At 33.6% G+C, this 27,486-nt stretch overlaps 1 protein-coding gene across 1 annotated transcript; it reads left to right on the plus strand.

Annotated features, from left to right (window-relative positions):
* PLSCR5 (phospholipid scramblase family member 5) lies at positions 1-23,957 on the plus strand. The gene is made up of 8 exons (XM_019748851.2): positions 1-259; positions 5,058-5,221; positions 10,033-10,075; positions 11,019-11,239; positions 13,847-14,008; positions 15,633-15,794; positions 18,052-18,134; positions 23,879-23,957. The coding sequence occupies exons 1-7, from the start codon at positions 160-162 to the stop codon at positions 18,088-18,090; spliced, it is 891 nt and encodes a 296-aa protein (XP_019604410.1). The 5' UTR covers positions 1-159; the 3' UTR covers positions 18,091-18,134; positions 23,879-23,957.
* The last annotated feature ends 3,529 nt before the right edge of the window (positions 23,958-27,486 follow it).

Below are 27,486 nucleotides of genomic sequence, written 5' to 3' on the forward strand. Positions count from 1 at the left end.
GTGATATGATGGTTTCTGAGTATTGTTTACCTTTGGTGATAGCTTGTCTTCCCCTGTTGTCCAAAGTGATAAAATACAGCACTCTGGAAACAGCAAGGCACTGCCTTCCTCTGTTATTTGTAAGCTGACATGAAGCAGACAGACACCTTCTGAAGTTGCATGCATGCTGTGTTTCTTCTCCTTGCTGCAACAAGGAAAGCCTTTTCTTTTAACCTGGCTGCCTTTGAAGAAGTGACTCACATCTTCATGGCCTCCAAAGGTAAGAGTAAATACAGCCAGCTAATACTTTTTCCTTTCTAGTATGACTAAAAGTATAGATTGTAGGGGTGTTACAATCAGTGAGATTGATACTTTAAAACCTGTCATTTGTTGCTTTTGAACATTGGAAATTTAAAATTTTAACTCCAAGGAGCATATTGCATTAAATTAAAAAAACAAAACAAAAAAACACTATCTACTAGAATGGAAAAGTTAAGATATAAACAATGTTTTAGTTATCATGAATATGCACATAGTGAATTAATAAGAAAAGCTGCATAGCAAAATTTAGATTTTGAATATTTAAGGCCGAACACAAGGACAGGCTGATCTTCCAAGTTTAAAAGGGTTTGAAGAAAACTTTTCACACCTAACTTAAAAAGTGTTAAAGTACAGTTTGGTATTGTTTAATTTCCCATTTGTTGTTTAAAATATGTGATACAGCTATTTATTATAATGAATTCAACCTCTGCTATTGGTAACTCCTAATAAATTTAATGGACTAGAAGTAAATACTTCTGAACTATAAAGCAAAAATGTTTCAAAATGTCTTTGATAGTAAATTAAATATAAAAAAATAAACAGAAAACAACTAATTTAAGCAAGCAGATTGATTAGGTAGTGGGTGGGGACTGGTAAGTTTTTCCTAAAATCCCTAAAACTATAAATATTATTAGTGTTGTCTTACTTTAAAGAACTTCTCAAAACACAAGAGATGTGGTTGTTTTTTTTAAGGTAAAGAGATACTATCTCACTAAAAACACATGTGAAATTATATAAAAAATGAAATTATAATGTGTTTTTATTCCATTATTAGAACAAGCCATTTAACTCTAAGCTATAATGAAAAGTTTTATCATGAAGAATTATGATTAGTAAAATTGGTGGAAATCCTAACCTAATTACAAATAGGATCATGGAGTCCACCGACTTAAAACATCCTAAATTAAATTAATGATCCATTCAAAGAAATGTGTATGTTTATTTGCTTATTTTATCAAAATATACTTTGGATGCTATTTAATAGGGAACAAATAAGATAATATTTTCATTTTTCATCCACATTTGATGTACACCAGTCCCTGAGTAGCATTGGAAAAGCTCAAACAAATTGTAAAATGTAGACATGAGACATCAAAATTATGAATTTTAATATATGTGTGCTTCATTTTTATACTAAAAACAAAAAAAAATCTTGACAAGTCTTTTCTTTCATTTAAGACTGACACTAATACTTCGTTCAAAACACTTCTTCACTTTATAAAATAGGACTTACAGCAACAACTATAGCCTGTAAGGTAAAGAGTTGCAGAGTACGTGAAATATTTATAAGCTAGTTATACATTTTTAAAAGAGTAGATAGAAATTCAAAGCCGGATGGAAATTCAAAGGAGTTCCTTCTTTATCTGGTGGTCTGAGTCTTTGAAGAAACTTGTGACTAGAAAGTAATATTATGATCAAAATCTGATTAATCTACCAAAAAAAAAAAAGCAATGATGTTCAGTAATGATAAGGACTGAACACTAAACTTAGAGGTAAAACTTCAGTTGGAAAACTAACACTCCTTCTGCAACCTACTCAAAATAACACAGTAAGTAGGTAACACATGTGTTAGAGTGCCTGTGCTACTTAAAAGAAGTGAAATGGAGCTTCCTTTGGAATTAGAAATTTGGTTGGAGGTGGCGAGTCGATTATCATCATTATTTACTTAAACATTTTTGTAGACAGTTTTCTTTAGATATATTTAAAGGCATTATTTATAGCATCATCACTGTTCTCTGGACCATGAAACTATATCAACAACAATCATTTTCCCAAGGAAGATAGGCTTATTGGATATTTCACACATTTTGTAGGCAGTTCAATAGGCACCACTAAACCATAGGATAGTCTGAACACTGCATGCCATTTAATCTGAAGAAACTTTTGTGTGGTCTCGAGTCCCCTGGTTTAGTGTCAACAAATACAATTTAAGAACAGGTTGGTCTCAAACTTCGTTTTAAGTTTGAGAAAAACAGGAGAACAAGAGCTGTCTTGAAAGTCTGCTCCAATGTGAACTGAAATCCCGGAAGAGGAAACCAGGGATCTCAGAATGGTGATCGCAACAGTCCCTGCCTTTTGAGACTCCTCATAAAAGAAGACTTTGGATATGTCTGCTCTGAGCCAAAAGTGCATTAATGCCTCTGGGCCTGCCATGAGGTCTGAGGACCTATCATCCTGGGTCAGGGTGTAGAGCCACTTGCCGGAAGCTCAGTTCCATACTGCATTTGTACCAACACACATAGGTTACAAGATAAAAGTGGAGTCATTTGCTAATCTTTTTAACTATAAAATTGGCGAGACAGAATCTAGTAATCTTCTACAAGCTATTACTAGAAATAATGTGATTCCTACACGTGTTTCTTTAATTGAAGAATAACGTGTGTACAGTAATGTGTATAATGAGCACCCAATGTAAGCTCTATGATTTTTAAATAACGATGCAGCTGTGTAACCAGCAGCAAGATTGCGATGTGGAACATTTCATGATTTTGCCTCTTTCCTCTGAAAGTCTATAGCTTAGTGCTTTGGGCACTAATGCTGAAGAAAGGCTGTTTGTTGCCTGTTACTATTTTCCAGTTTTTGTTGCTATATTGGCCATTAGCTCCTCTCCCACATCTGACATGGTGTTCCATAGTCTTCCTCTCAGGTTACCAGTTGGGGTACCATTCAGGCCCCTTCTCAAGAGCAGGCGGAGTTCTAAAGCTTACGACCTCTCTGTCTGCCCAGATCTGGGAGAAGTTCAGCATGGGGTCTTATGGGAAGCCGACTGCTATGATGTTATCGGAGTAGAGATATTTTAGTAGGGCCAAGTGACAAGTTTGTTTCCATATGATCCTAACCCCAAAGCTTCTCCAAATTCAAAATATCACAGACCAGTACAAACAGCAATCCATCTTCATCTATTCCTACTAACTTAGGGTTAAATAAATAAATGAATCATCTCTCTATTGTTCCTCATTAACAACACATCCACACACAACCTTCATGAGCCTGTCATTACTGGAAACAGTTTATGTCAGTGTCCAAAGTACCATTTTTTTGATGTCTATATTCCTTCACCAGTTTGTTTTTTGTTTGTTTGTTTGTTTTTATCCAAGTGCTCATCCTGGCTAAACTTGAATTCTCTTAATAATGGGGAACTTACTATCTCCAAAGACAACTCAGTCCTTTCCCAAATTTATTTTTTAGAGATTTAAAAGTTTCGGAAAAGTACTCTCCCACACACACACAACTTACACGAATTAAGGTGTCAGTGCTGAAGAGAGAACATTCCAGCCTATTGTGAATTATGTCGATGTGACTCCAATTGTAATATATGTACAATGAGAGTACTTATTCAAATCTTTATGCAACTTTTACAAATTTCCTTCTCATAATAAACCAGAACCATTTTCCTTGCCCTTCACTTTCATATGTCTTTAGAATAGTCTGCATTATTTGTCTTAATAATGGCCCCTCTAATATTTGAAAATATCTGTCACGAGATTTGATCCACACCTACACTCATTCTAAAACTGTATAATGTAGATAAATTAAATGAATGCACATGTTAGGATTCTGATAACTAATGGATTAATAAAGGTGAGAAGTAAGAACACTGATAATCTTTGGAAAAAAAGGTATCTATTGAGGGAGATATCAAAATGGCAGTCAGGTGAGAAGAAAAAGTGAAAAAATAATAGTAGAGAGGCTATAATTTATATCCTTTAACAAAGAAGAGTACTTCTGCATGCACCATTTATTAGGGCTTATACATAATATTACACAGGCTCCAGATTAATGCAGGGTAAACAGCAAATCTCCATATTTCAATCTAGTGATCATTGAAATAGTAACAATTCTTACCTGGCAATACTGTAGAAAACAGGTGATTCTCTAAAACACCAAAGCCAAACATTGTAGAATTCTGTAATTATTTTATCTTTTGCAACATTGGGCGAGCTACAAAGGGATTCATATTGTTAAAAGAATTTTTGGATGCTTTTACACAAAATACTGCAAACCCAAGCTAAATTAGATATTATACTGCCTTTAAGAAGGTCATAAATTAGTTATGAATATTCTCATAGTATACAGAATTAAACCATTAGTTCTCAAAGTATATTGTCAGACCAGCAGCATTAGCTTACTTGGGAACTTATTAGAAATGCAAATATTTAAGCCCCACCCCCGACCCCAACTACTGAATCAGAAATTCTGCAATGGGTCGCAGGAATCTTATTTGAACAAGCCTTCAGGAGGTTCTGGTGCAGGCTAAAGAATGAGAACCATTGAATTAAACCTACCCATAACAGTATGATCGATAAAGACACAAAATATTCTTCGAAATTACAAGACACCTTCATAATATGTAGGGAAGGGAGGACAGGCCTTGAAAGTCATCATTATGATTCAAAACCTACATATAAGGTTATCTTTTTATGAGTAGAAAATATCTAGCTCCTTTTACCATTTATTTCCTTTTGTAGTTTATAATTTTTCAGCTCTTTGAAGAGAAGTTTTACAGGTCTTCAAAAAATATATTTTCTAAAATCATGTGCCTTGCCTAAATTACCCAATTTATTCTCACAGCTACTACTAGCAGTCTTCTACCTTCCTTTTTCTTTGGTTTAGGGGTCAAGTGAGTAGGTGAAAATGAAGGAAAGGGCAGCAGGAGAGACTCTGTCCTCTGAACTAAGAAGTAAGAAATATTATAAGAAAAACTAAATGAAATGACCTAAATTGAAATATGGGCTGGGATTTTCATTTTCTTGCAGATGCACAAAACCAAAGAAGTAGAGGTCTGCCTGGTTTTCTTCCTGGAGCTGCAGACCCGGACCACAGCCTTCACATCTCACCTTCCAATCCAGGGACCCAAGTGTGGCAGCCAGGTCTCCCTCCGCCAGGCAGCCTCCCTCCTGGTCTAGAGTATTTAAGCCAGGTGGTTTTATTTCTCTATTTCTACAAATGTGTTTCTCTTAAAATGAATACAACTTGATTTTTGCTTTTCAACCAAGGTTGAAGGACTTCAACAAATAACTTACTAAAGTGAGAAAAGCATTATAAACTATGAAATTATACATTTTTTTCTGGTATTTATTTCTATTTTGGGGGAAGAAGTTTATGTTTGCTTTTATTACCACTTCTAGTTTCCTTATTTATTTGACAGAGTGACAGGACTAAACATTTTTGATTGAGCTATTTAGCACATTTATCCTCCTTCTGTTCATTGTTCAAGGTGACAGCAAATTTACCCTCAAGGAATTGTCTAATTTGTCTAGACGCCTACAGCTATTTAATTAAAGAATATTTATTGAGGACTTGCTATAATCAAAGCATGTAAGAAATGTAAAACCTAGTCGCTTTCACCCAAACATTCTGTAATTAATTGGCAAGACACAAAATGTTGACAAAAAGTACAAGGCTGTGTAGTACAGGCAGATAAGCACACGACTGTAATGTGTGCAGGTGTATAGAAGATTGTTAATACTCAGTTGGAGACTTCTGCAATGAGCTGAGAGTTGAATGTCTTCAACTGAATGTCAGAATGTGGATGGAAATCCAAGGCAAGCAAATTACCAATTAATACTATTGTCTGTGATACTGTTGCATGTCCAGGCCAATTTGTTTGAAAGATCACATTATTATTAGAGTCACTAGTTTAGTCATCGGAGTGTTAGCAGTGATTCAAGCCTAACAATAAGTCAATCAAGAAATACTATCATCTGAATTACATGGCCCATGAGTAGCAACTATATTTATATATATTATTTTTGCTTTGATATTTTATCCCACAAAAGAGTAGAGATACACTTACATTAATATTGAGATGTCAGCACATTTGCTGCAATTTTCAGCTTGTTTGGCATTCTTTCAAACTATAAAGTCTATCTCCTTTATCAAAATCAAATCTCTGTGTTAATTCCCTTAAGGTACAAGAGATTTCTGTTATGCCTGATAGGGTTTAAGCTGCATGCAGCATATGTTCCTGGGAAAATGTTTATAATTGCAGATGCCTTTTCCAGTAACCCACTGGCAGACAAATGTACTTCAGAGACTGGGGAGCTCAGGGAGATATGTAAAAGAGCTGGGAATGCTAACCTACCGTCTTCCATCTGCAGAAAGGATCAGCTGTAATAGCTGACTAAAGTTGATTAACTGCTGCAAGCTGTTTGGGAACGTTGTCAGACAAGGTTTTGCCAAGTATAAAAGTGATATACCAGTGCCAGAGGGCTGAGGTTTGATGATCACATATGGTCATCACATATTCTTCTTCCATCCATGAATGATGACACACCCGGGGCCAGATGCCTGACATGAATACATTTTTTTTTCCACATTCAATAAATAGAGATATGAACCCATTGGTTTCAGTTCTAACATGAAGTCAGTTTTCCAAAAATATATCTTGGGTAATCTTCTTCAGAAAACAAAAATATGCCACAGATTGGTGAATATTTTACTTCAACGGTGTAGATAATTTATCCACTTTATACTAAAAGAACATTTATTTGCTTTAAAGGAGCATATATATAATAGGATGAATGATCATTTTTAAAGTTTTATGCCACCAATCTGTAAAAGACTACATAAAATTAATTTTTATGCATTAACTTTTAATTAAAAGCCATAAGAATTAAATAAAATTACGAACTTTTGGAAATAGTATATTCTTCAATAAAAAACAGGAAAATATACAAAATTCTTCTAAATTAAAAAAAATCAAAGTAAATTTTAAAAAATGCATCTATTCCCTTTTAATCAAGTCCACCCAATGATTATGGAAAATCTTGTTTCCATTAATAATTTGTAAATAAATTACCAGGTATGTATATAAATATATGTATATGTGTATATGTATATGTTTTTCATGTAAATTAAAAGCAAAGAATAAAACTAATAGCTTCTCTTTCCAGATTGGATTAATATATTCATAATAGTCAATAACATTTTATTCTTCAAGTGTCAGAGGATAACTATTATCATTTAGTTACCTACAAGTAAGAGTAGTGAGTTAAAGTCTACAAAGATCCAGTTTATTTTGAAGTACAGTTAACTCTGGAACAACACATAGGTTAGGGACACCAACCCCTTGCACAGTCAAAAATCCACATATAACTATTTACTCCCCAAAACTTAACTACTAATCGCCGACTGTTGACTGGAAGCCTTACCGATAACATAGTCAATTAACACAAATTGTGTATGTTATATGTATTATATACTGTATTCTTACAACAAAGTAAGCTAGAAAAAATAAAATGTTATTAAGATAATCATAAGGAGAAAATACATTTACAGTATTTATTGAAAATAATCTGGATATAAGTGGACCCATGCAATTCAAACCCATGCTGTTCAAGGGTCAACTGTACATATACTAAATGGAATCAGTGATACCTGTAAAGCTGATAAATTATACGGAAGAATTTATTATTAAGCTATATATCTAAGGGTACCATAGATTTCCATTCTATAGCTTTCATACTTTAGGAGTGCTTTACTTGCCCTGATACCTACATATATGATTAAATGAAATTTAAAGTGTAAACTTTCCAACAATTCCCAGTCCTTCAACTAATAGCACAGGTGGAAAAGGCTTATTTGGACCATGGTTTATAAGTGGCCTAAGACTAATTAAAGGAAACTACTAGAGCAACCAAAAATAAGACCCTCAAATGCAGGAGGTTTTCCCAGAGATAGATCAAATCAAATCAAATCAAATGTTATTACAGAGGAGGGGGTAAATAAGAGTAGAGAAAATAGGGAAGAAAGGTATTCAAAACTTCCATAGTTTCCCTGAAGAATTGTTTCTCCAAGTTTCTAAGATTAGGTTAGTGATGCCACCATAACAGAGCAGAAAGCACAGCAAAATTGGCTACAGTATGACCTGGTTCAAATTCTAGCCTAACCATTTACAAACTGCAATCTTGGGTATCCTTAATCTCTCTGGGATTGTTTCCTCATATGTAAAGCATTATGATATATATCTCTCTGAGTTCTTGTGAGAATTAAATCAGACACTATGTCAAAATATCTAGCACAGTAACTACCTCAAGGTAGTCATTAAATAAACAACTGCTATTATTAGATATTAGAAAGGTACAATTTCCCTTTTCCTTGTGGAGTGGATCTCAATATATAGCCTCTCAATTTCAAGGCTAAAACTCAATTTCAAGGCTAAAGCTCCTAAACTCCTGCCTTAGTTTTGCCTCATAGTTCTCCATGCCTAAGTTTCTTCTACACAGATGCACTGCCAAATCAGCATGGCTATCCTTTTGGAGGCTTATGTCTTCTCTTCCCACACAACCCTCCATTTTCCTCAAAAGAGGAGAGCAGAACTAACAACAGAACACTACAAACAACTGATTCTAACTTTTTAAAAAATTACAATAATTGTTAAAATAGGTTTTAAAATATCTTAAATCATAAAATATTTTTGGAAAAAAAATTTTGTGAGTCTTTAAAAAAGAGGTCACATATACTCTTTTATCAATAATACTATTTGAATAGAGGAAATTACATTAGTTTTGCCTCTACCTTAGGATATACAAGGAAAATGAAGGAAATAATGTAACTTCAAATTTTCTGGGTTTGTGTTGCCCAATCAATGCCAAATATTAGTCATAACTACTTCAGTTTAACTACTTCAGTTCAAGTGAGTTTATTAATATGAAGGGAGAATTAAGTAAAGCAAATTTAATGGTGAATTAGAATAGTATCGGAATGATCCCTTCATAAGTTATATGGATGTTTAAGCATTATGCTATAAACCTGAAACTAATATAAATACTGTATGTAAACTGTAATTGAAAAATTAAAATTAAAAATCAAAAAACAAATAAAGGCAAATTTTAAAAAATGAAACGTTAGAAAAGAAAAAAGCCAGCATTATATTCAGTGTTCATGATTTTATTATGGTGAATCTTCGAGTACTGAATATCAAATTTAAAATATATACAAGTGAAATTAATTCTAAGAACACATTTTTAACATTTTCTTTAAAAAACAACTGTATACTTTTTAACATAGTTATTTTTCAACTCTGTGGATACTTTATCTCTGTAATTAACTTCATTTCTAATAACATATGGCAGATTATATCATGTCATACATTTAGTGGCATAATTCTTATTCTGCTAAAATTGGTATTTTGTTAACATCAGCAGGATTTTCAGTTTTTTTCTAGTCCAAAGGAAGGTGTGAATAAGAAAATTCTAGAATAACCTCTTTCGGCTTTAACAAGGACATTTCATCACTGTGAGAAATGAGCTACAGTATGACAGAGTCAAAATAAAGTTAGGCAGGATTGGGAGGAGGGGCCAGGCATTCAGATCATTGTTTTGTTTCATTTCTTTAAAAAAAAAAGTTGGGGTGGGGCAGGACTTTTAAAATTTTAGGCATTATTATTCAGAGATTGTTTAAAAATCTTCTCAAGGTGTTGTTTCCAAAAGCTACTCTTTTATTCTACTACCACAGAAAGAGAATGGAGTTGACCAGTTTCTATTTTTATTCTGGACAACTCTGCCTTGGAATTCTCAGGTTCTTGTAATTTTTTAGTTTCACTTGAATAAAAAACACTTTACTTTCTTTTTCATTATAAACTGTGATCTGTATTCAACAGTTTTTCTAGTAAAGAACATAAAAATCACCTAATTTCATATAGTCTATTGAACAGCTTAATAATATCTCCAAAGGTTTTCAGAGTGTTGTGATGTAATGCTTTTTGTTTCCTTTGTTATCCTTTAACAGTTAGACCTGATAATTATACACCAGCAGGTGGAGCTTCTTGGAAGTAAGTATATTATATTTTATACTTATTAAAACTCTTGAAATTACATTAGAAATTCTTTTACATCTAAATATTTTATAAAGTTAAATATTTAGAATACATTTAGGTCAAAAAGAGCACTAGTTCTTTTTCTTTTTTTTAATAAACATTGGAAGTAAAATAATTAGTCTGACATAGATAAACCTAAAAGCATAAATCTCCCTACGTCTTCAGTGATGTTGCCATTAGGAATCCAACATTATTTTGAATCTTAAAATAATAAAAGTTATGTGATCATTTCCATAGTTCCTAATAATTTAAATTTTCTTAGTAATTTCAGAAATGGAAACCAACGTTGACCCAAATAACAACAATCCATGGAAACAAAATTCTACTGTTTTATCATTTCATCAGTGATTCAGGCAAATTATTTAACAATGCACAAATTTACAAGTATGACCAACTAAATTCAAATTTCTTGAGTATTTTTTGTTCTTAATATTCAATATTACTTATGTAATAAGTCAAAATTGAAACAGAGATAGTAGACTGGCATACATTATGAGTATTACCAGATAGAGGTTTTGGAAAAAAATCATTACTATCATATGGGTTGTTCCAATAAATTCCATAACAATAATATCATTATTTGAGTATTCAATTCTTCTTTAGAGCATTGCTTTCTTAGTTGAAAAATGATACTGCATGTTTCTGAGGTGATCGTATATCTAAGATCAAAATTTATTAATCATACAACTTTGTCTTCAGAGTTTAATTTTGATAGCTAAGTCCTCAAATTGCAGAGCACGGAAGTAGATTTGTTTGAAGAATATACCACATACTTAATAATTAATCTGTCACTATGTTTGTTCTCTTTTAATAACAGTATCACTGTTACTTATTTGAAGGTGTGAAACTATGCACTAACTTTATTTTGATGGTTTTGTGGGGTTTTTTCCTCCATCAGTGATACTTGGCACTGAGACCTCTAACAAATATGAGATCAAAAACAGCTTGGGACAAAGAATTTACTTTGCAGTGGAGGAAAGCATCTGCTTCAATCGTACTTTCTGTTCTACACTGCGCTCTTGCACTCTGCGGATCACGGACAATTCGGGTCGAGAGGTGATTACGGTAAACAGGCCCCTGAGATGTAACAGCTGCTGGTGCCCTTGCTACCTCCAAGAGGTGAGTCGTTGGCTCTGGTGTGCTTTTCCCCCCGTACGTTTGAAAAGATTAGCAATTATTTCTTTAATAAATGGCATTCATCCGGAGCTGTGGGACAATTAACCTTTAAATTGTTTGAATTAGTTCATCACTCCTTTAGAATCAGAACAGCTTGAGGATTTGGTAATTCGCTCCATTTTTTTCCTTTCCAACCAAAAAGGATAGTGACTTCCGTGACGTTAATTGCTGAAGACAGCTCATGCATCATGAATCTTGTCTGTAGCCATATAATTGCAATGGCTATGAGTTTCACCATTAAGCAAGTACACCCTTTGTCCCTTTGTGTTCTCTTAGTGTAGCTAAGTTCAGGAAGTGCTAAGTGACACTAAACTCTTTGAAGATGTTCTCTCTTGGTTAGGTATTATTACTTAGTACAGAATGTCACATTCCATTCACACATTTACGACAAACTTCAATTTTGCAAAACACAATGCTATTGTTGTAGAGGGATTCATTCAATTATTTTATTTTAATATGTAATAGATCTTCATTACTCTTTAATGGACCTATAATAATAACTTTTATTGACATAATACATTTAAGTTGATACAGAACATTTACCTTCTTTGATGTCTTGACATCTCTATACGCTAGAAAGAACAGATTTTACTTTCCACAACTTGCAGCTGAGGAAACTGGGGCTTAGAGAGTGGAGGTAAGACTTACCTATGATCACACATCCAGGAAATATCATAAACTGGACTCAATCCAGGTGTCCTTATTCAAGCCCAAATTTCTCTACGGAGGACCTAAATGTATAAGTACTTAACTTAGCATGATGGGAGAAAAATATTAATGGAAGGAGGTAAATTAGGGATGTTTCCAACAATATATATTGAAGCTAATTCTCCAATTATTTATAGGTAATCACCTGGTTAAGTGATAAGATAGCTAAAGACTCATACATAGAGCCCAAGAATTTCATCCTCCTACTGAGGAGGATATTTAAGATCTAATATGCCCCAACATGGTATAGTCAGTATAACCACAGAATATACCATATTTTGCTGTGTTTAATGTGTACTTTTCTGCCCAAATTTGTGAGGGAAAAATAAGGATGCACATTTTACATGGATAGTACTAATTCCATATCTATATAAATGCTTTTAATTCTTTTATTTATGCTTATATGTTAAAAGTGTAACTCTAGAAATCAATAACGATATTCGATATTCGTATGCAAAATAATACCCTAGAATACAATAATCAGTTTTGTTGAACTTATGACAAACTTGCAACGATGAAGAGTTCTTGGTCTTCTATGATGCATAAATATTGTAAGTTTGTTACCGGTATATAAAATTTCTCGTACCTTGTATCTGTTCTTGTGTTTTGTAATTATTTGTTACATAAAATTTCTTGTATCATAATATGTTAAAAAATAAAAACTAAAATTCCTTTATAATACAAAAAAACAAGTACCTAATGTAAACAAATAAAAATTTGAATTAAAAAGTTAAAATGAAAACTTTTGCCCTGAAAGTTTGGGCCAAAAACATGGGTGTGCATTATACACGGGAGAGCATTACACATGGCAAAATGCAGTAAGTCCATTTAAAAATTTCTGATGATCGATGTTTTATTTTATAGTAGCCCAGCATCACCTAATTAAACATAAGTTGTATCTTGATACCTGTTAATAATTTTTTTAAAACTTGGTCAAAATCAAACCAATTACTTTAAAAGTGACCCCACTACAATACTATATAATTCTAAGCAGTCTTATTAAAACCACCTCTGTCTATCCAAGAACACTACAGACATACACATAAGACTATGAACTTAATAAATAAGTAAAGACAAAATGAGATCTGATGATGGAAAGTTGGTTAATTTAAAATCAAACAATTTTCATTAGTGGCACCCACCTCCAGCTTATTTTCCAAAGGATTTGATTTGTCTACATAAGTATATTGAAATATAAGATGAGGAAAAATAAAGAAATTAGAATGAAGGGTAATGGGTAAAATACTAAAGCTTGAAAACACAATTGCTAGTCTTTAACACTTTGGAAGACATGAGACAGTAATCAAATTGGTATGCAATAACTGTAACTCTGCAGAATCATTTGTTTTTAATTGAACACAGAGAAGCTGAAAGTTGACAATCTGAAGAGAAAAAAATTATGAGTGCTTAATAATTGGTAATTAAGGATTAAAAATAGATGTGTGTTGTAGCAGCAACTGGGAGATAGTAGGTCCATCGTGGGAAACAGCTTCCTATGCTTGACCAACTATTGTAGTTGGAAGTAAAGTGGCAAAGAAGCCAGTCGACCAGGGTCAGAAACCGTTCTGGGGCAGGTTCTCTTTAGGGAAATAAGGTCAAAGACATGGACTTTTAGTACATAGTGCCAAACATATATCTATACAGTGAATTTCTTAGCTTCTATAAAATATGAAAAAAAACAACAACCTGCGTTGCTTCCTTAGAAGCACATATCTAAAATGATTTGTAGAATACAAAAATAATTTCATAAAAATATATTGTTTAGAAGTAAATTTACGTTATAATAAAATTAAAATACAATAACCTTAGAAAATCTTACTTTATTATTATTTCTTCTTACAGTTAGAAATCCAAGCCCCTCCTGGTACTATAGTTGGTTATGTTGCACAGAAGTGGGACCCTTTTCTGCCTAAATTTACAATCCAAAATGCAAACAAAGAAGATATTTTGAAAATTGTTGGTCCTTGTGCAACATGTGGCTGTTTTGGCGATGTGGATTTTGAGGTATGATTGAAAAAACTAAGGAAGTTGTCACTTAGGTCCTGATTTTTTGCAACATAATTCAATTTTTAAAATGTGAAAATCATGAAATAAATTTAGAAAATAATACATCTGTGAAATAATGCAACAAGCCGATATTGTACATGCCAATAGTAATTCATAATTTCAGAATACTAAGTCCAATAATTTTTTGAAACATACTACATAAATTTGATTTATGTGGAAGTATAGCACCCATGGTATAAAGCAAATATATATATAGTTTAGAATCACATATATTGTTTCTTCTTTCCTATAGCCCTGGTAGTCAAGTACCCCAGTTCAGATCTCATCTCAGAAGCACATTCCATTAAAATATCACTAATTTAAAGAAAAGCTATGTTCATAAGACTTGCTAACTTTTTTTGTAAAACAATCTGCTCTCACATAAAACTATTTGTGTAAATTGAATGTTAAAATACAATATGTAGTTGCAAATTCAATCTGTATCAATATGAACTATCTCAATAGCTTCTTCTAGAAATAAATCTTAGGCAGAGGAGATGGCCTGATTTAAATTGTATATTTATTTTTTATTCATTCGTTCATTCATTCATGTATATCCCACTTGGGACATTCAGTTTGTGGGACTTCAGGGAACACCGTTCACAGAGAATACAATGTACGTTTTGTAAAATGAGCTCTTCTAACTCCACGTCACTCCAAAAGGACTTGGCATGGCTTTCTGAAGAGTGAAGTATAAAAATATGCCCTATGATCAAGGAGAATTTAGACATAAGAGTTTTAGTTTTTGTGGCATAGGGATGTTATAAGTAACTTTCTTTATTTTCTTTTACTGACATACTAAAAGTGAAAGTTTATACTAAATCACTTTCAGCCTTTGAATGGGAAACAGGGCAAGCAAATGAATACTTGGTAAAGTCTAATTGTAGCTGGCCCTTCTAGCTGAGAAGGACAATAGATTTTTTATGTCAAATTAGTCTGAATTTCTTGTATGGTATATTAGGGCTTCTTAAATTCAAAACCAAGACGTAGGGATTATAAAGGAATGGTCTAATAAACATCTGAGTATAATAAAAAAATAAGATTAAACAACAGCTGATAATATTTAAGTGTGTTTGTAATGATAAAATCTTAGCAATAAAATTTAAAAGTTAACAAATTGTACCTAGAAGTGAATCTAATTCCTTCTAAAATCTTTCTCAAACATATTTCATTTATTTACTTATTTATTTATTTATTTATTATTTTAATGAAGAATTGAGGTTTAAAATCTGGACTTCAGGTAAACGAATGACCTTCAGGGTTAGACCACATAATTGAGATTATGTACCTACTGCCATCTTGTGGTAGCCTGACCTTAATTATTGCTATTATATTATCCACCTGCAGATAAAAATAAAATTATGATGGATTTGAAAACTGTCAGAAGAGCACAATTCCTGAAGAGTGAACTGGAAAGTTAAATCTACAAACCTATGTTTATATAAAGGAATGAATCACATCAAATTATCATTTAGAGATAATGAATAAAATAATTCATACCTCTTTTGAAGTAAACATGTGAGGAGATCTAAAACCATCTGTTTCCCCTTCAAATTTAACACCTCTTATTTGTTTTGCAAAGGTGAAGACCATTGATGAAAAGCTTACAATTGGGAAGATTTCCAAATACTGGTCAGGATTTGTGAATGGCGTCTTCACTAACGCTGACAATTTCGGGATTCACGTTCCCGCGGATCTGGACGTGACAGTCAAAGCAGCGATGATTGGTGCTTGTTTTCTCCTTGTAAGTGTGGTTTTAAAGAATGTAGGTGATTTATTTCTCTCCTTTTCAATTGCCCATTACAAATAAACAACGTTGACCCCAAAGACTAAGTCTCATGCATAGAAGGCTAGTTTAGGACCAACATTCTTCAGAAGTCAGAATGCAAGAGCCTGCATTTCTGTCAGGCAGCCCTTCCCAGGGGACCTCACACTCCCTCTTCCTCGGGGATTGATGCCCTGTCACATCCTTGTCATCATGTCCTCAAAATCTGAGTTTCCCTTCTTTTTCAACTTCAATTTAGATTTTTCACCTATTTTCACTTCCACTGAAAAATACATAAAGGTATATATCCCAATGATTTATCCTAGGTAAAGTTCAGGACAGTCTCATTGCTTAACAATGAGCTAGGTGATATTCAGAATGTGGGAAGTGCGATTTTCTTGCCCTTCCAATATGTACATAGATACATGAGATGACATGATGCATCAATATATATCAGCGCCAATTATTACAAAGATATTACGTCTTTGTCCTTCCTTTCCAACTTACAACTTCATTAAAAATATTTCTTCTTTGGTGTGAGGTTGGTGATAAGAACAGAAGTCAAGTAATACCTGTGCCAAATATTTGGCTATCTCCTGATGTCCCCTCTAATACTTCCCTCATTGCCTAGCATCTTCAATACACTCACATGACTCATGGAATTTTAATGTAAGGCTGTATTCTACTTCTCATTTCATTGTTCTTCAGGGTTTTGGAATCCTAAATCTTATAGTCATATTAATGTGTGCTGCTGTGGGGGAAAAAATGGTCCTATTTACTCAGTATCTTCTAAAGACATTTGGGAAATATATTAACTAAAAATAATTCCTTAGTTACATCATTGATGGATACTTAGAGTTTAATACAGAATAAGTAATTACATATACAGAGAGATTTTTTTCTACAGAAACTTCAGAGGAATTATTTGAACTTATTGGTTCCCTATCATTGGTAGAAGGTAGAATTTATATATGTAGAATGCTAGGTTTCTATCCCTACTAAAAAGTCTCTTACACCTAATTCCCATTTTCATCTACAAGTATAACCAATTCCAGTCAATCTTGCCTATCACCTAATATTTTTTTCATTCCCTATTCTCTTCTATCCATTTGACAGGGCTTTTAATTTGCCATTTCCTGCTCACCTTTTCCATTTTATCGTTCTGCACTACAAATCCAATCCCTCCAAATACACATGTGCATCACACACAGACACACACACACACACACACACACACACACACACTTCCCAAAACTTTAATTTGACATTTTTCATTAAACTTTACACTTAATGTTTATATTTAAAAAGTGATCATCTTTAATCTGCCCTACCCACCTATTTTGTGTAACAGGCTGATGGCAAAAATGTACTGTCAACAATTGCCTATACTCTATAAATTGGAGAAGCACTGATCTAGATAATACCCCAATCATCAGAAAAGATAGCTTCTTAACCCTAGTGTCTAAGGGGGAAACATGCTCACTGAGAATATCAAATGGCTCCCATCCATTTCCTTTCTTTCCTTTTTACCATAATATTATAAAACATTTGCACTTTTTTGCCAACATAGCTTTTAAAACAATTTCTCACAAATATTACCAACATAAATTACTGACTTCTACATATAAATTGATAGGAAGAATTATGTTTTTTAATTTTTAAATACCGCCTCCATTGTATTACCTTGTTGTAAGACACCTTTAAAAAGCTGTTGGTGTGGAGATCCAAACAGCAAAATTCATCAGTACATCCTAATTTTTGTTCTCCTGTAGTTTAAGGCTACCACTTCACAACCCACAGCTCTAACCTCTCACCTCCCAAGGTACTCGGGTATAATTTTCAGTACTTCCTCAGATGACACTCTAGTTACTGACCACATGGTCCATAGTGACATATCTAATTCTTGTTCAAAGGTCAGTGTTTATTACAACTGCCTGCATTGACCCAGCAGGCCCTACAGTCGCATTCTGCAAAGGCTTGATCACCCCAAATTTTGATGATACCATGCTGATGATTTGGATAAGGTTTCCAAGTCACCTGTGCTCTAAAAATTAGATACGCAAGTGTCATGAAACCTAAACCTTTTTTATTTTTCTCCTACTGATAAATCACGTGTTGCTGGAACACCACTGGGAAACATAATTGCTTTATATAATCAAAGCTTACATGTGAGACTCTTGATCTTAAATTGTTGCCTCTTTGTAAATTCACTCATATTCAGTTTATTTATTTGTAGGATTTTATGTTCTTTGAACATTCACTGGCTGGATTATAACAAGCAAGACGACAAAAACAATAAAATACACAGAACATTTTTCAGTAAGTAAAAGACAAGTTTAAATGATCTCTTTCCCTTGAAGATGTCGACACTTGATGCTGTCTAATTCGTTTTCATTTTCTTCTAGAAATCCATTGGGCTTGGATTTCATTTATGAATGGTTTGAGTAGTTGCTCTTTTGTAATAAAATGTTCATTATTATATTTATTAAACCATAATGTAATGAAGCAATTACCCAGTTGTGGATGCATGATGGCTAAAAACAAGATTGCTGGTCCTAGGACAAGGTTCCTCAGAGAGATTACCATTTTTTCTTTTTATTCTTTTGAAGTTGTTACATGGGTAAGCATGAAAGATGGGAACTAAGGCTTGCAAAATCACTGATGAAAATTCAATGTTTAAAGAGCACTTTGAAGTTTTTCTGGTACCAAAACTGGTTACTAATCAAAAGAACTGTATTTCTAAAATATTTTTCCATAAGTAGTCGTTTTTTACTTTGTTTATTAATCTTATTACTGTGAGACATTTTTACTTTATATTGGAAAAGCTAAAAGTTGGTTAAATAATATGTTTAAAGATGAAATGGAAGATAGATGAAGTCAATTTGTTCTAGTGCCAAAAGGCACACTTACATTCCATGAGGAAGCTAATATTTGCAATCCAAAGCATACTTTAAATACAGATCCATGGCAGAGATTTAAATAAGCATATAAACAGACTTTTAAGTTAGTAAAAACAATGGTATAGAGCAGGGACTTTATCCATTTGCAGTGAAAATTCAGTAAAAAAAAAAAAAAATGGTGATCTAAGGCTGGACAACGTAGGACTTAAAAACATGCAAACAAAAACAAACCAACACACATAAAACCTTAATACGTGAGGCAAATGTGGAAGTCAGGAAGCACAGTCAATCCAATCAATGTCTTCCACTTTACTGGTTTCGGAGTCCTCCAGATTATTACGGCTAGTTATCCATACATTTCCAAAGCCCACATCAGAGGAAAAAGTTTTCATGACTGATAATAGTTCTCCTCCCCTTCTCAGAATGAGGAAAATTTGTTTGAAGCCAAGGACCATGCAGCCATTTAAGCTCTACTTTAGAACTACACAAATACCACCCAAATTTCCATCTACATGTAAAGGTGTTTAGAGAAACTCCAGGCAATCCCCCAGTTAGGGAATGTGTTCCAAGCATCCGTTACTCTGTTAGATGTTTGGCGTTAGGAATCTACCACCTAGAAATAACATTATATGTGGGAGTTAAGTTCCTCAAATAATCCACATATACCAATTTAGTTCTGCTTTCTGGTTTAAGGGCTTTAGGTTGTGTAAGTTGGAAAGGAAAAATTTCTCCTTCATTTCCTGGTTCAGTTTCCTTTAGCATTCTTCATCCTTACTTTACACCTTTTCTGAGAGTTTACGGCTTAAAGATGAGATTAGTGAGAGGGCTAGAGAGGATGTCCATGGACCAATTAGTAGGTTCCTAAAACAGTTTAGCTGACAATTAATGGTAGCTAGATTAATGTGGCACATATGTAAAGGGAAAGAAGTGAGCAGATTCAAGATAAATTTAGGAGATAAAATCACCATTACTTGATGCTGGGTTGAAAATCAAGATTTGAGGGAGAAAGGGGTTTTTCTGGACTATCCCATTTACAAACAGAGAGATCATTCGAGGAGGATCTGGTTTGAGGGCAAAAAGCATGGTTTCAGTTTTAAACATTTTAAAATTACAATGCCTTTATGTCTTCCAAAAGGAGATGTCAAACAGGTGGGCATCTTTTCATCTAGTGTATTTCTGAAAAGAGAATGTATTTATGAGAATAGTATGAATCCACAGCGTTCTGAATATTAAATAATATTTGGATTACTTCAAGGATATTCTAACATATTTTAAAACACGCATGGGAAATAAATTAATTTATTTATTCATTAACTAATGTTTTATGCAATAACTTCTGCGTACTAGGCACTGTTTTAGGCAGTGGGGATATTATGCTTAGTGGCAATTATTCCTACGCTAAAGATGCACTCAACAGATACTTGTGAAGTTGATATTATGTGTGAGGCGCTGTGTCCACGTTAAGTTCTAGCAGTAAACAAAGCAACAGGTACCTGCCCTCTTGGAGCTCCTATCCTAATACAGATAGATAATAATTCAAAAGATAACACAAATATGCAATCATAGGTGACCATCAAATATTGATAAAGAATCTATCACTCACTATTTAAAACAATAAGCTGAATGTATTGCTTGCTCAGGCTGGGAGAGCTGAGATTGTAAGACACAGTTTATGAGCAAATAAGAAAGCTTAGACAGGGTTTTGGAGAACGGTGGAGTTTAGAAGCTGGGGCGTTGATGTTAGCTATGGAAATATGTCTACCAGAGTAAGACTGTTGCTGACTGGCTGACTCAGAAATCTGTTCACTGGACTGAAGCTGTTGCTGATGTTCTGATTTTCAGAAGTTGATTGCAGGGGATGTTCTTTCAGAAGTGCATACACTTTTGAAATGAATCACTGATAGATTAAACCAGTTTAATACTGATTTTGATTGTTACTCATTGCTATGATGGAAAACAACTGATTCTGAGAACTTTATATTCCCAAAACCATGAAGAAAAGTAATTCAGAATAAAGAAATAGAAATGGAGATGCTGTTACATTTGTGCGTAGAAAGGGGCGGGATGGGGGGAGCAGCTATTTATAAAAATATTTAGGAAAAGAGAGTTCTAGGCAGATGGAAAAGCAACCACAAGGTCTCTGAATCCAGAGTCTGATGAGCAAGTTTGAGAAACAAGAAGCCTGAGAAACTGGAGTATAGTAAACAAGAGGAAGAGAGGTGTAAGTTGCAGTAGGAAAAGTAGACAGGAGCTAGATCATATAGTGTAGTCTTGCAAGGAAGGTTGTGAAAGAGGAATTGACATTGACAAAACATGGCACTTCATTGAATGTGGGATGTCAAGGATATTAAGCACTGAAGCTCCAATTTCTGTTGAAGGAAACAGAAGATATGGCCATGCCACTCGCGAACACTGCAATTCAATGTTACAGTCGCTATAGTAGAAGACTGTACATCAAGGCACAAAAAGAGGAAACATTCAATACGCTTAGGGTGGGAGGTTAGAACCCTTAGAGAGTAGCTAACATACGATGAGTGTGTGTCCTCCAGACCAGGCTGGGTAAGCGCCGGGAAGTGGGTGGCTAGGAAAACATTCCAAGCCAGAGGAGCACAGCACAAAGTCATAGATGTGAGAATCATGGTAGTTATCACCAAGAATGAAGAGGCCCCAGGAGTCATGAGTTCAGACTCTCTTCTTGAGCCATGAGGCTGCACTTGCCCACTCAGCTGTGTCCCAGGTAATAATGTTAGATCGTGATTCAAAGGATAACTTCTTCTCCTGGATGTACATGCTTTGTGCTTTGAAATTTATTTAGAAACTCGACTGAACTCAGTAACTGAGTCAGAATGAACCAACAGGTACTGAAAAACAAAAACAAACAAAACAACACCTTAAATATCTTTCTTTAAACATAATATCCTAGAGAAAAGAAATTAAAACTCATTAGATAAATCACTCAGACTTCCCTTCAAAAGAGAGATTTTGAACAGTGATTTGAAGAATAAGAGTGTAGCCCAGATAGTATATATAGAAGTTCACTAAAATTTGGATTCACTTGAGCCTTAATTAGAGGTTTATATACATTTATTTTAGATTTGTTGTTTTTATCAAAATAAGAATAAACCTTTTAGGTTTATGTTAATGCTTCACAATTTACTCTTAGTCTTAGTTTTACAGTTCTGTCACAGTTTCTTTAATTGTTAAAATTAGGGGGAAATAAATTATTTATAATAGTTAAGTTCATCAATTTTTCCTTTATATAAATTTTGATTTATTTTTCTTTCTTCTAATACTTTGTTTGGAACCTGTGGGTTATCTTAAAAAGAAAAAAAACGCTTTTTAATAAAAATTCTCTAAATGCAAATGGTTTTGTCTATTTCTTATACTAGGACATTTTTTACCAAAACAAGTGAGCATTGTACTTAGTGACATGTATTGTAATTCTTCCAACTGTTCAAATGTTAAATTTAAGCATCACAGATTTAAATAATTTAAATTAAAAAATGTAAGGAATCTATGGTTTATTTTAAAGAAAAAACAACTGAATAATTAAATTTTTGTTAGAGAAAAGGAGAAACCACATTATGTTTGTTAACCGAGCAAGTATTTTATGACTATCTGCCAAAAAAGTATTATCAAAATAACTGAAATGCATTTTATGGGCATTTCCTATTTAATTAGAAATATCTGGGTTTAAAGATCAATTACAATAGAAATATAAAAGATTTCAAATATGAAAGTTGGTATTTTGCCTGAAACAAAACTAAACATGATGAAATTGTTTGTTTCATGAATATATCAAAGCTAACATTAATGTGCATGTTTTAGACATGGTGCTCGATTTCTCACCTACAATTCTCATCTAATTTCAGTGCAGCAAAACAAAAGGATTATTATAAGCCCAAAAGCACAGAAGAGGAAATCAACACTCAGGGAGGTTAAAGGAACTTGCCAAATTTTACAGAGTTGTTAGCTTTTTGTCTACCTTCTCTGATGAGACAAGAAATGGCAAAATGAGAAGAACTTTTAAAATACATAGAATGAGAATTCAAAAGCTAAGAAAGACGTGTTCTCATCCCTTTGAGACCTAAATAAGTAATAGACTCATCAATGCTATGTGCGGTCTGCTTTTGGAAAAGTAACACACAAACAACTTAAAATCTTTCATCCACTGACAGTCTATCTTTGGTGTGATTTTTGTGGATACCTCTGTGGTTACTATTCCATACAACAGATTAAGTAGGAAATTGATAATCCTGAAAAAAATCACTTTGAGAAAAAGTTTACATTTTATTGGAGTGTTTCGTGTTGTTTTTTTTAAAACTGTCAAACATAAAAGATTTAGAAAATATTTTCTGGTATCAGTAAATCATAAAGGCTATTTTAATCAACCATTTAATTGCTTTTTCAACATTAATTTCAGCATAATCAAATAATCAATAAACATAATCTCAGTATTCATTTTGACACCTATACTATATTCACAAGTACTTTGAGTGTTTTAAAATATATTACAGTTTTAAGTGTGTTTAAAGCTAGCAGTAGAAAATACATAGAAAGCCTAATAGAGCAATTAAACAGTTCTTAGTATTTTAAATAAGTGAGTTGTTCAAAACCCAGTTATATACATACAGGTAACATATACTTTTAATAAGTCTTTCAGCCTGCAGATGGCAGCAACACCACATTATCAGCTCCGCTTATACCAGCAGACTCATGGACACACACTTATCTATCGAGTATTTACTTTGTTATTTCTATAATCTGGAAAAGAAAACATGCTGATTTTGTATGTAGGAGGGTGAATTTGATGTTATTTTTCTTATCAAACAAGAAACAGACCATTTTTATGGATGCATTACGCACAGCATAAAAGTTTAGTAATTAACTATTTTTGATGAACAGACTGAATACAATTTCAATTTAGTGAATGCAGATATTCTTATTTTTCCAAGGAAACTAAATAACACTTTCTTATCAAATAGTTCAGTAAACGCAACCATAAAGACTGAGAATATAATTGTAAGTAAATTCCCATATCTGATTTGCTATTCATCCCTTAAGAGCAAACAACCAATGCACAAAATCTCAAATTATTTAGAATCATGTAGAAAATCTCTTCACTTTGGTCATTTGTATGTTGCATCTTGATCATCTTCACAGGAAATGTATAGTCAAAGCCGTGCCACATACATGGAGTCAAATCTCTTCCAGATTTGGTGATTCAAGGTCATCAAGCAAGGGTGAGTAGGTCTGATCATGGATGGGAATGCTCCACCATTTTTAAATAGGCTTTAATATAGTAATGTGATAGGAGCACAAAAACCATAATGAATATTCTATCCAGGATGATGGGAGGAGGGGGGGACAGAAGTAGGGGAAATATAGTGTAAAATATAGAGAAATCAATATTATCTTGTCTGGGTGACTTTCAATCGTTTAACTGTTCAAATCACATTTTTAATAAACGCCAATTGTGAAGAGATTCTTTAAAACATACAAATACCCTGGCCTCATTTCAGACCAATTAGGTCAAAATCCCTATGAGTGTCTCCTAGACAACTGTATTCTTTATTTAAAATCTTCCCAGTAATATAAATGTGCAACCAGTATTGCAAACAGCTTATTACTTAATGCTGACAAAATGGTATAAACTTCATTTTTAAGTCTAAATCCCGAATTTGGCATTCAAAAACTTTGGTAATCTAGCTCTGGTTTACTTACTTAAACTTCCTTGTAGTCTGACACCTTTATATAGGACAATCATGTCCCTCGGGAATCCTTGTGCAAATCTCTAGTTGATTGTTCTTAACCCATTTCCAGTTTACTGAGTGATCGCAAAATCACAATAATAGTAGGGCATCATCTATAGATTGATATAATTCCATAGAGTATTTCAAAGCACTTCCACACATAGGGCCTCACAAAAAAAAAAGAGGTTTTCAATTGTGTGTAACTTTGGAAATGATGAGGTACAACCTCCATATAGTCGAGTTAGAAAATAAGAAGTAGAAAAATTGAATGACTTTCATCTACTTCATGTTCACAGGCCTTTTTACCACACCAGATTTTACATAAAAATCTATTAATAAACAGGGGAAATGCTCACAATGGTAAATAGATTAATAAATTATGATTTGCACATAGAATAGAAAACTCTTTTCTTAAAATTAGATTGTAAGTCAGATAAATGATATGAGGTCTGACAATTAAGTTTGAAAACTTATTGCAACAATGTTGCTAACCGTTTTTGATATCAGAGGGATTATTCTTTATGAATTTGTACCAATTGGACAAACAGTTAACCAAGTTTACTATTTGGAAGTGCTGAAAAGGCTGCGTGAAAAAGTTAGATAAAAACGACCTGAAATTTGCGCCAACAATTCACGGCTCTTGCATCATGACAATGCACCAGCTCACACGACACTGTGAGGGAGTTTTTGGCCAGTAAACAAATAACTGTATTGGAACACCCTCCCTACTCACCTGATCTGGCCCCCAATGACTTCTCTCTTTACCCGAAGATAAAGGAAATATTGAAAGGATGACATTTTGATGACATTCAGGACATCAAGAGTAATACGACGACAGCTCCGATGGCCATTCCAGAAAAAGAATTCCAAAATCGCTTTGAAGCCTGGACTAGGCGCTGGCGTCAGTGCACAGCTTCCCAAGGGAAGTACTTGGAAGGTGACCGTAGTGATATTCAGCAATGAGGTATGTAGCACTTTTTTTAAGTTCATGAAATTCATTGACCTCATACATAGATATATGGGCAGACAGAATAGAAAATATCTATGTCATAGTAAGTAAAGAAAAAACAAGTTACTCTGCAGAAGTATGCAGAATTATGATCACTTTTGTAAAGTAAAAAATAACTACATGTAAGGTATGTGTGAAAAAAAGAGAAGTTCAAAAGGTTAAATTTCCTATTTGCTATGGCAGAAGCACAAGTATGCAATCATAAAAGCCATACAAAATGTTTTTAGATATATGTTTAAAAACATGACAGCCAGAATATAGGTTTATCCTACAAATCTATGTCTATTTTAAAACTATATGTTCCCTCAGCTTTATTTATTTATTTATTTTTTTGGATCTAGGTGTTGCCATGTAACACAGCTCTTGTCCATGAAACATAACCAAAGTCTATTACGGCTTCCAGTAAAGCATTTACTTTTTTGTTTAAAAGAACAGATGTGGCTGGCCCACTTTTCTACCCAATTCTTCCTCCTTGGAACACGATTGATGCCTGAAAATGTAGCAACAATCTTTTTTTTCAATATTTTATTGGGGTACAGGACTTTATTGGAGAACAGTGTGTATCTCCAGGACTTTTTCCACACAAGTTGTTGTCCTTTCAATCTTAGGTGTAGAGGGTGCAGCTCAGCTCCAGGTCCAGTTGCCATTATTAGTTGCAGGGAGCACAGCCCACCACACCTTGCAGAAATAGAACTGGCAACCTTGTGGTTGAGAGGACGCACTTCAACCAACTGAGCCATCCAGGAGCTCAGTGGCAGCTCAGCTCAAGGTGCCATGTTCAATCTTAGTTGCAAGGGGTGGAATCCATCATCCGTTGTGGGAGTCGAGGAGTCAAACCAGCAACCTTCTGGTTGAGAGCCCACTGGCCCATGTGGGAATCGAACCAGCAGCCTTTGGGCATTAGGAACACGGAGCTCCAACTGCCTGAGTCACCGGGCTGGCCCAGCAGTGATCTTAATGAGTCAGTAGGTCAATACTGGAAGGATGACAACTCCAATAATAGGAGGAATGGGGGTCTTTGATGACACGATAGAGCTGTTGTACCAATCCTGGACAGCCCAGCTACAAAATTTTTAGTGAGATCATTAATGTTTTAAGAGATCACTTAGTACCTAAGCCACAAGTATTCAGGGAGACTGTAACATGAAGCTGAAAATATTGCTATTTGATATAACTATTTAAAAAAATTAAAATATAATTTATGGTCACACACAAACAGAAATTTGGATATGAAAATAAACCACAAAATTCTAGATGATTAAAATTTTCTGTTATGTAAAAGGGGGAAAAATGTGTAACATAAAAGAAAACAAGTGCTTATTAACAATGAGGAAACAGCTTCTACCAAGGTATGAGACATATATTTTAAAAGGAAACAGGCATAACAATGACCATAAAATTTAATGAACATAAAATTCATTAAAAAGGAAATATTAATGGCTAGTAAAAATAAAATTATGTTCAAACTGTCTATTAAAGAAATGAATCAGATTAGAAAAGATTCAAATGTTTGAATTATCCGTTGTTATCGTTGTTATCGAAGGATCAAGAAAGCAGCACTTTTTATACCCTCTTGGTGGGAGAGTAAATTGATATTGATCAGGAGGGAAATTTGGCATCAGGTGTAAAAAATTTCAAATGTACACATTAGTTGAGCAAGCAACTTTGTTTTGTCAGGATTTTTCTATAGATATGTTAAATAAATGCAAAAGTTTTCAAAGTCATATGTACAAGGGTGCTAGTACCAAAACTGTTTTAATAGTCACAATAAAGTGAATGGAGACATCTTAAATGTTAACCAGTAGTGGATTAGTTAATAAATAATTATTCGTACAGAAAAGGAAATTTTATTTTCTAAAAATTAGATTGATAGTCATTTATATGGGAGCCAGAGGACAGGAGCAAGGGATGGGGAAGGAGGATGGAAAATAGCTATAATACAGTAGGTAGAGGAAAAGCAAGTTTTACAGAAGTATGCAGAGCTATGATTCACTTTTTTGTAAAAATAA

The sequence above is a fragment of the Rhinolophus sinicus genome, linkage group LG01, assembly GCF_036562045.2.
Source record: "Rhinolophus sinicus isolate RSC01 linkage group LG01, ASM3656204v1, whole genome shotgun sequence".
Lineage (NCBI taxonomy): Eukaryota > Metazoa > Chordata > Mammalia > Chiroptera > Rhinolophidae > Rhinolophus > Rhinolophus sinicus.

Excerpts from the sequence above, each read along its gene's own strand:
- PLSCR5 (XM_019748851.2), top strand. The coding sequence starts at position 160 with ATGCATGCTGTGTTTCTTCTCCTTGCTGCAACAAGGAAAGCCTTTTCT. Across the intron at positions 11,240-13,846 it reads GCCCTTGCTACCTCCAAGAG|TTAGAAATCCAAGCCCCTCC; the intron begins GTGAGTCGTTGG and ends TTCTTCTTACAG. Across the intron at positions 15,795-18,051 it reads TTGGTGCTTGTTTTCTCCTT|GATTTTATGTTCTTTGAACA; the intron begins GTAAGTGTGGTT and ends ATTTATTTGTAG.